This window comes from Sceloporus undulatus, chromosome 4, assembly GCF_019175285.1.
Source record: "Sceloporus undulatus isolate JIND9_A2432 ecotype Alabama chromosome 4, SceUnd_v1.1, whole genome shotgun sequence".
Taxonomy (NCBI): Eukaryota; Metazoa; Chordata; class Lepidosauria; order Squamata; family Phrynosomatidae; genus Sceloporus; species Sceloporus undulatus.
The window spans coordinates 224,137,229-224,147,287 of record NC_056525.1 but is presented as its reverse complement, the minus strand read 5'-3'; the positions used below and the strand labels follow the sequence as shown (position 1 = coordinate 224,147,287).

Below are 10,059 nucleotides of genomic sequence, written 5' to 3'. Positions count from 1 at the left end.
GGGTTGGACTGGATGGCCCTAGTGGTCTCTTCCAACTCTATGATTCTATGAATTCTGGGAACTGTAGTTCTATGAGACGTTTAGCCTTTTCCCTCTGAGACCTCTGGTGCCACAACACACTACAACTCCCAGCGTCCCCTAGCAGTGAGCCAAGGCCTCAAAAGTGGATTGTTATTATTCTTGCAGTGTGTGTTTGGGGCCTGACTGAGTCTCCTCCTCTTCCTCCATGGAGGGAGGGAGGCCTTCTCTTATTCTTAGGGAAAGAGTGGCTGCTGGCCTTGTGTTTCTAATCCTAATGCGCAGGCGCAAGAGGAGGAGGCGAGAGAGAGAGGAGGCCGAAGCCGGCGGTGGAAGCAGCAGCAGCACAAGCGGCGGCGGCTCATGGCTCCGCGGGCGGCGGGCGGCTGAGGAGAGCAGAGCGGCTCGGGAGGGAGGGAAGGAGGAGGCGGCGGCCGTCGGGGCCCGAGTTCCCCGTTGAGGCGGCGAGGCCCAGGCCCAGGCCCTTTCCTCCTCCTCCTCCTCCCTGCCTCCTGCTCCCCGTGGCGGTGTTATGGCCTCTTCCTGCCCGAGCACAAAAGGGTCCCTTGCTTGGAGGTCGGCGCTGCTCCTCGGGCTCCTGGTGGTGGTCGTCGTCTCCTCCTGCGGTAAGGAAGGGATGGGATCGTATAGCCATCATGGGATATGTATAGCCCCCACCATCACCACCAAAAGCCCCTCAAACTGTCCGACTCTCAAAGGGGAGTTAAAGGAAGGAGGGACATAAATATGCACTAAAACCTGATAGTAATATTAACAATTCTCCACTTATTATGTTGATATTCATGTGAGTGTTGTTAGCTTCCCCCCTCTTTAATATCCCCAATTTCTCCATTTCTAATATGTGGGATGTCCTCCTTTCCCAGGACCTGTCCTCCATTTCCACCTCCTGTCCTGGAGGCATGCCAAAACGCCCCTCCATTTTGAGCAGGACTAAGAAGCAGGCGTTTACAATTATATTAGTGTTTTAGCTTTAATTTGGGAGCGCTCTCCTTTTTTTTTCTTGAACATCCTACATTTTGTGGCACCTTGTCCTCCTTTGCAATGAGGACATATGGCCACCCTTAAGGGCAAGGTGGCCACAAGTGTCCTAATCTCAAAGGAGGACAAAGTGCAGCAAAATGGAGGACATGACCAAGAAAAAGTAAAGAAAAGCACTAATAATATAAATGTAAATTCATGTTTTTTTAGTCCTGCTGAAAGTGGAGGACGTTTTGAAATTTCTCCTGAAGCAGGGTGGTCAGAAGTCCTAACGGCAAATGAGGACAAAGCACCGCAAAATATAGGACATTCAAGAAAAATGGAGGGCATGGCCAATAAAAGGTAAAAAACAACACTCATGGAAATGTCAATTCACGCTTCTTAGTCATGCTCAGAATGGAGTGTTTTGACATTCCTTCTTGACAGAAGGCTGAAATGTAGGACGTGTCCGGGAAAGGGAGAATGTCTGGTCCCTCTGTCCTGGACACAAGGTTGAATTGTAGGACTTATCCTGGAAAAGGAGGGCGTCTGGCCACCCTGGGTTGGTGGAGAGACAAAATGGCCTTCATCTTCCCCCTTACTTGCTTCTTAGGAGGGGAAACACATTTATTTTTCCATCCACCGCCATCCCCCAGTTCTTGTTTATTTCCTTCTGAAGGAGATGGGGAGAGAAGCCTCAAAACAGTCTTCAAAACAAGCCCTTTCCTGCTGCTGCTGCTGCTGGAGTGTCTCCTTTCCACATCCAGGTCAAGAATAAGCTGATGGTTTTGCATCTCTGCAAAACAGCCACTTCCAAAAAGCCCAGCTTTTGTTTTAAACGGTAGCTTGGGACCTTGGCTTGGGCCAGCTGTCTGTCTCTTTGTTCTGTGTTTGTGTGTTGTGTCTGCCAATTCACGCTTTAGGATGTGATGTGTCTTGTCTGGTCCTGGGAGTTGTGGGAAATCATAGAAGTTGACAATGCAGTTTGCTTCCTTGTATCGACTCAAAGCCTTCCCTTTTAAAACAGACAGGGCCTTGCTGCACTTGGGGGATGATGATGATTGTGATTACAGTATTATTATTTATTTTGTCTTTGATAACTGCCCTTGAATCAATCCCGACTCATGCTGACCCTGTGGATGAGACATCTCCAAGACTCCCTGTCCTCCACTGCTTTGCTTAGGTCCTGCAGCTTCATACCTGCAACATCCTTAATAGAGTTAAATCAGCTCTCCTCATCCACGGATTTTTTTATCCATGGATTCAAGCATCCACGGCTTGAAAATACAGTACCTTTAAAAATATACAAATTCCCTTAGGCAAACCTTGATGTTGCCCTTTTATACAAGGGACACAATTTTACTATGCCACTGTATTTAATGGGAATTGAGCATCCACAGAGATTTTGGTATCCACAGGGTTTCTGGAACCAAACCCTAGCAGATATCAAGGGCCCACTGTACATCCGTACAATGATTCCCAAACTCTGGTCCTCCAGGTGTTTTGGACTTCAGCTCCCAGAAGCCTCAGCCATCTTGTCCAGTGCTCTGGGATTCTGGGAGCTGAAGTCCAAAGCACTTGGAAGGCCAGAGTTTGGGCATCACTGAATGTGGCCTTCCTCTCTTTCTACTTCCCTTCACTTTTGCCAGCATTATTGTTTTTTCCAATGATTCATGCCTTCTCATAATGTGTCTGAAGTACAACAGCCTCAGTTTCATCATCTTGGCTTCCAGGGAGATTTCTGGCTTGATCTGTTCTAGGACCCACTTATTTGTCTTTTTGGCTGTCCACGATATTGTCAGCAATCTTCTCCAGCACCACATTTCAGATGCATTTTTTTTTCCTATCTTGTTTCTTAACTCTCCAGCTCTCATATCCATACACGGTAACAGGAAATACAATGGCTTGTACAATTCTAGCTTTTGTGCTCAATTGTATATCTTTACTCTTTAGGATCTTTTCCAGTTCTTTCATGCTGCCTTCTCCATTCCTAGTCTTCTGTTTGTTGAGTGCAGTCCCTATTGTGATTAATGTTTGATGCAAGGTACAGGAACTCTTTTTCAATTTCCTCATTGTCAAGTTTGAATTTGTGTAGCTCCTCCTGCATTATTATTTTTGTTTTCGTTATGTTCATCAGTAACCCCACCTTTGCACTTTGTTCCTTGATTTTCCTTAGTAGTTGTTCCACGTTTGTGATGTTTTCTGCTAGTATTATGGATTGTTGATATTCCTTCCTTTTACTGTATCTTCTTCCTCTTGCTGTGTCCAAGCCTGCCCTTCCTATGATATTTTTTGCAAATTGAACAGATAGGGTGAAAGGATGCAGCCTTGCCTGACTCCTTTGCCAATTGGGAACTGTTCTGTTTTCCCATGTTCTGTTCTGACAGTACCTCTTGTCCTGAGTATTGATTCCTCATCATCACTATCAGACGTGTTGGCACTCCCATGTCTTTGAGGGTGTTCTATAGTCTTTCATGAGCTATGCAGTCTAAAGCTTTGCTATAGTCTATTCTGATTGTCTCTTGGAATTCTTGGTGCTCTCCATTAGCCATCATATGTTTGCAATGTGGTCCCTAACACCTCTTCCTTTCCTGAACCCCACTTGGACCTCTGTTATTGGGGTCTATGTTGCAGAATTTGGGCATAATTTTGCTCACATGGGAAATCAGTGATATGTCCTATAGTTGTTTCAGTCTTTCATGTCTCCTTTTTTGTGGATAGCCACCGTTTTGTTTTCCACATTTGTTGACATATGCTGGTTAGCACTAGAGTTTATTCTGTCAGTGTAGATTGTAGCAGTTCATTTGGAACATCATATCTTCCCTTTTTTTTTCTTTTTTTTTACTGAAGTTGGAACTCAAAGTGGTTTACAATTTTAAAGAAATACAAAAAATAATACATTTAAATAGGATTTCCATTCCACCCCATAAAAAGCTTCCCTTCTACCCATACTTTTGAATAGGATGCAATGTAAGATGTAAACAGATGCCACTTGTGTTGAAATGACAAGTTAAGCATAATATATGACTGGGGTCCAGTTTTCTTGGATTGTTCTCCTATATGAGCCTGCTTGATTTTGAGTTCACAGGGCAATCCTTTCTATCTGGCCCACCACACTCCAGACACGTCTCAGGAACACAGGATGGGGCCTGCTCAGCGGTTGCTGCCAGCGTGGCTACTTCCTTTTTAGGCTACATCCACACTGCAGAAATAATGCAATTTAACACCACTTTAACTGTTGTAATGGCTCAATGCAATGGAATTCTGGGATTTGTAGTTTTGTGAGATATTTAGCCCTCTCTGTCAGAGAGACTAGTATTAAGAGTATGCACAAAAGGAGAAAATTCATGCAACTTACATTGCATTGTATAAATTTGTCAAGATTCGGTGATCCAACAGGTAAATCAAAAGCATGGTGATAACAAGGCTCAGATCCTCCTAATGAATTCATTTCCATCATCTGGAAACAAAATGTTTGTGGAAGTTTTTTCCAAATTGTGAACCTTTTCTAAGTTCTATGTTCATGTAGAGATAGCATTTAAGGAACTTTATAAATCAATAATATAGATCTTAAAACATATTTGAATCTGATCATTCTAGTAAGCAGGTTGCACACAGATGGTAACTCACTATTTAATTCAAGCTTCTCATTTGCCAGTCATGCCCTTCCTGAACTAAAGTGCATACTAATTAATTGCTATAGCAGTTAATATGCTGGTGTGCTAATATGTGAAGACTATATTACCTAGAGGCATAATCTAAAATCTGTAGTCTTGCACTCCATATACCTTTTGCACCATATAATCATATCTGCTTACAGCCAAGCTGACAGATGTGAAATTAAGGGGTTTCTGTTTTCTTTGCCTGTATATGCAAGGAGACTAAACACAAGCACTTGCTTGAAGCCAAAAATCATGAACCACTACAGATTTAGCTGTGCTGGATTGAAGCCAAGTTCCCAAAAGTTTAAGAAGAAAGCCTGATCATTACTAGAAAAAGTGTGTTGGAATAAATTTTAATGCTATTGGATTTATAGTTATAAAACATCATAATTGGGTGGATAATATGTGACATATTATGGTGAGATTACTTTTTACTTTGTCCCCCCCTTAAGTAGAAAATCAGTTCTAGCCCAACAAAATCATGAGCAAAAAGTTATGCGTGCAATCTTTAATGTATATTAGAATCACATATGATTTTAAACAAGGCTGTACGTCCTCTTAATGTAAGGTGTACAATTTCTGGAAAATTTTGTAGGCCTGAAAAGCCACTTTGTCTTGTGTAGTTGGGGCTTTGTCTTGGTCAAGGGAAGTCTGACCAAGCATTTTTTTGGAAATTGAAATGTGTACAACATTATTTTCATATAAAACCTAAACTAATGTTACCATTTTAACAGCGTATAATGTATCATTTATAACTCTCCATGTAAAATTGCACTTTTTCGTAACCCGAAAAAACATTCGTAACCCGGAACAATGTTTTCCTATGGGATTTTTTCGTATCCCGAAAATTTCGTAACCTGGGTATTTCGTATCCCGAGGTACCACTGTACTTATGAATTTCAGAAAACTAATTATATACAGTACATTCATAAATTACAGAGTGTCAGTGATAAACTCCTAAAAGGCACTCAGAAGTAAGACCTATTGTCTTCAGTGGAACTTGCTTCCCATGTGCACATGACTGCAGCCTTCAAAATGTAAACACCTTGATTTTGTCCAAGCAAACCGGTAAATATACCTCCTAATAGAAAGAGCTGCAACTACTGGACCCTTTGCTACATGAGCATATGTATCATGGAGATATCATATATGCTTTAAGATACTCTTCCCTTGTAGGTATAGACTTGTGGTACTCAACATTAATATATGCTAAACATGAAAGCTTTAAATACAAATGCAGTATAGGCTAGTGCTAAGCACATTTAGCCAAAATAAAGCAGGAAGACAGGAAACAATGCTAAATAATATTGAAAGTCCCATCCTACAGCCCTCACCGAAGTATAAATTCATATATTCCATCATTTAGTATCGGGGGATCTGGAATCAAAGTTTAAGGCAAGGCAAAATAAACAGGGCAACATTTGGTCTTCCACATGTTCTGGACTTTGTCTCCCAAAAGTCCCAGCTAATATGGCAAATGCCCAGGAATTAAGGGAGGCAAAATCTCAGATATATGGTGGACCAAAGGATTGTCAAAGAAAAAGCAACATGGGATATACAGTAAATGAAATAAAACATGTATGTGAGAGTCAGGGTGACTCAGCAGAAGCCAACTGGGAACCACACAGGTGTAATAGGTAATGGAATTAAGAAATCCTGAATGCCAAGGACAAGAAATGTAAAGTGGATAATTGGACACACCTGACAATTGTTAAGTGGTCAAGGCTGAGATGATGAAATCATTAATTGTAGGATGAACCAAGAGAACCAATGAGAATGATGTACACGCCTACTGGGTGGAAACAGACAACAGTGGGTGGTATCATGCATTGACTATAATAATGACTATGCATCCCAATGTATTTTGTGGGTAGTAGTGAGTAGTATTGTTGTGTTGGATAGTTTTGGAGCTGTATATAGTAGAATAAAGTAGATCTTTTATTTAAGACTACTGAGTTGTCTGGTGTCTTGGGTGAAGCTACAAGAACCAGCTGGATCCTGAAGAAGGGTGAAGACTTCTGTGGAAGTAGAGTGAGAAGGCTTGGAGAGTTTGTCAGGGTCTTCAGCCTATTCTCTGTAACTCTTGCTAAGCTATAACCACTGGCCAAAACTGGTCAGCGCGGTGCACAACCAGGTGGTGAGTTTGAGCCAGAGGTGAAGAGCTACAACTCCCATCATCCCTGACAAGGTTGAGAATTACTGGCCTAGATTGAACCCATATGTGCTTCCTTTGGAGTAAAGTAGCTGAGTTTAACCTAAATTATTAGCATCTGAGAACTAGGAAGCAAGAATGTAGAACAATTGAAACCACATAGTTTGTGGAAAATAAATGTTACTGACAAACACAAACAATTTCATACAATTCAATATTAAGGACTCATAGCATATTTAGGACAGGAATTATTCTCTAAAGTTGTAGTGTCTTGTTGAAATTTTTGTTGATAGATAATTTTTGAGTAGGGAGGAATTGTCTTTAAAAGCATTTCATTCCAAAAGATAAAGCGTTTCATTCAGAGGGTCCCCCCCATTATTTCCCTAAATTTCCAGCTTATCCATTGGAAAAGTGGAAAAGTCATGAGATTGAATGGAAGGCATTTTCCCCACACAAGCATTTTCCCCATTTCCTCCCCACTAGCCGTTATGTCTCTAAATAGAACAATTTTTTTAAGCATCTCATTTTATACATCCCAGGAAGAGTTCCATGGACCCAATTTCGCCATATGCATGAGAAGTGATGCCTTATATATCTGCTGGCTGTAATTTCCTTTGCGAGTTGCATCCCCAGCAGTTCATGGCAGTGAAGATGTAGGAACTCTTTTCACAAGCCTGGTGGGAAAGTAGCAACTGTCTTTGTATAGGTCATATGTATACCGCAGATTTAAAATGGTTTAACAGTTACTTTTTCTCAGTAAAATTTGGTAATTATAGTTTCCAGAGGAGACACAAAGCAGCACAGAAGATCTAACACTTCTTTTTAGCTTCGATTACTTTTATTCCTTTTTTCTATGCATCCAAAGTTGAAGTGAATAATGTTGTATGGATCACTGTTACTGATGATACAACATGTCTTTGCAACTGTGGGGTTATTCAGATGATGAAAATAATCCAGTTAGAATCTGAGTTGAATCTTTGTTGTTGACATGCATTTCAAATGCATCTGATTATGTTTGTGGGAGGGGGCTACCAAAAACCCACTTAGCCCAGGATAATCAACATCGGGAGGTTTTCCAAATTTTTCTAAAAGATTCACTTTCTTGGCTGTGTGAATAAACTATGCGAATCAACCTAGGGTAAAACAGGATAAAACTCTACATGCCTTGAATGTACTTCAGATACATTCACATCATCAACGCCATCTTCATTTGAGTGCTGACATGTGAGCAACGGAACTTGCAGAGATGCACATAGATGCGGTTCCATAGTATGAACCACAAACCTGGAATGTGTGTTAACCATATCATGTTGGTAGAATCCAGTATATTAAATCTTTGCTTTCAGGTTTGAGGCTATGCTTCTTTTTTAAAGTTCTATTTTAAAGTCATATAGGCAGGCCCCATACGGATAGGCCAAAATAAAGTTGCTTCAGGTCACTTTGGAGCTATGCTGTTTAAATGATGCATGTGCACTAAGATTCCGGAAGCAGTGCCAAAGCTGCGCTCCAGTCCTTAGGACTGGATCGTGGCTTTGGCACAGCTTCCAGACTCTTAGTATGCTTGCATCATTTAAACAGCATACCTCCAAAGAGACCCGAAACAGCTTTATTTTGGCCTATCTGTATGGGGCCATACTTGCCTGTTAAGAAAGGCAGATCTGTAGCTTTTATGCATTTGTTTAGTTTTGTTGAAGATCTATGTGCCACCTACACGCTAGGTATAGTTGTTAGACTGTTAAATATGTTGCTGTGGTTATGACCTACAAAGTTCATCTATTGTACCAGTTTTAGCAAAAGATGTGTAATTATTAAAATTCCACTCTCTTTTCACTGGAAGCCTTTTAAAAAATGTTATAAGGAAGAATATTTTAAAAAAAGATCTCTTCTGCTGTTGGCTTCTCAGATTTTGCACTGTTGCCCTCTTATAACATGACTCCACTTCTGAGTGCTTTCTATGGTAGTAAATATTAATTTCAATGGGATTTAATTTGAAACAGTGCTTCTGGGATTTCACCAATTATTATTCAAAGTTCTGCTCTTCAAAATTCTCTCCCTGAACCACCAGTTGCAGCAATTATAAAAATGCGGGTGTTACTTTTCATGATGGTTCTAACGAAATTCATTGTGTTGTTAAGATGTGTCAATAATTAACATACTTTTAAAGCGCCAGTAGCGAAGCACAACTGTCAACATTTTTGGTTGCCATCATTGTAAATGACATGTCAGTTGTGAAATAGGGAGTTGGGGGAAAAACTCTTCAGCTGCTTCTGTACCACAGCAACTTGACTGAGTGGCAGGTATAGCATCAAAAGTATGCTACAACGGTATATGTTGTCTTGCCTTAAACTTTGATTCCAGATCCCCCAATAGTAAATGATGGCAAGCATGATTGCACATTTTGGTGCGGGCTGTAGGATGAGACTTTAATATTGTTTAGCATTGTTTCCTGTTTTCCTGATTTATTTTGGCTAAATATGCTTAACACTAGCCTATACTGCATTTGTATTTAAAGCTTTCAGGTTTGGCATAAATTAATGTTAGCACTTGCATGCTTAATATGAAGTGTAGGTCATGATGATGGCAACATTTTCCTGTTTTCAGGTGGCAAGTTAACTTTGTCAGGTTACAGGCCTATAGTATGCATATATCTCAGTTAAGGAAGTAGATGTGTTCTTGGAAGCCAGGTTGAGAGCATCTGAATAAAAATTAAGGGGGAAAGAAATGACAGAGATATAATTGTGGTGGTCTACTATAGACCCCGAAGGCAGACTGAGGAGTTGAATGATGTCTTCCTGGAACAGTTGACCACACATTCAGAAAGGAGAGATGTAGTAGTAATGGGAGATTTCAACTACCCTGATATTTGTTGGAAGTCATACTTTGCCAAGAGCATGTTAATTACACATGTACTCGCGGTTTTATCTGTATTGATATTATGACTAATTGTATAGATATATTGTGTATTTGATGAACCTGTGAACTGCTTTGATCACCATGGAAAAGCGGTATATAAATAACAAATTTTATTATTATTATTATTATTATTATTATTAACATAAAGTGCAACAAATTCCTCACTTGTTTGATGGCTTAAGATATAAAATTTGAAAGGCAGTTCCATGGCAAAAGAAGCAAGCACAGGGAATGGTTCATATGAGATTATTTTGGTTAAAGTACAGGTATGGAAAGCAATAGAAAAGGAGAAATAGGACTAATTCATTGTGTATGTATGTGTCTTTAAGTCACCAG

At 40.5% G+C, this 10,059-nt stretch overlaps 1 protein-coding gene across 2 annotated transcripts in view; it reads left to right on the top strand.

Annotated features, from left to right (window-relative positions):
• The first annotated feature begins 209 nt into the window (after positions 1 to 209).
• The window catches only part of LRP12 (LDL receptor related protein 12), a 44,985-nt gene continuing 35,135 nt past the window's right edge, over positions 210 to 10,059 (top strand). Inside the window, exon 1 of one of the 2 annotated variants that reach the window (XM_042462977.1) lies at positions 210 to 644. In XM_042462977.1, the coding sequence (XP_042318911.1) occupies positions 551 to 644 (94 nt within the window). In that variant the 5' untranslated portion in view covers positions 210 to 550. The remainder of the gene's footprint in view (positions 645 to 10,059) is intronic. The other variant, XM_042462976.1, reaches the window with a different exon arrangement.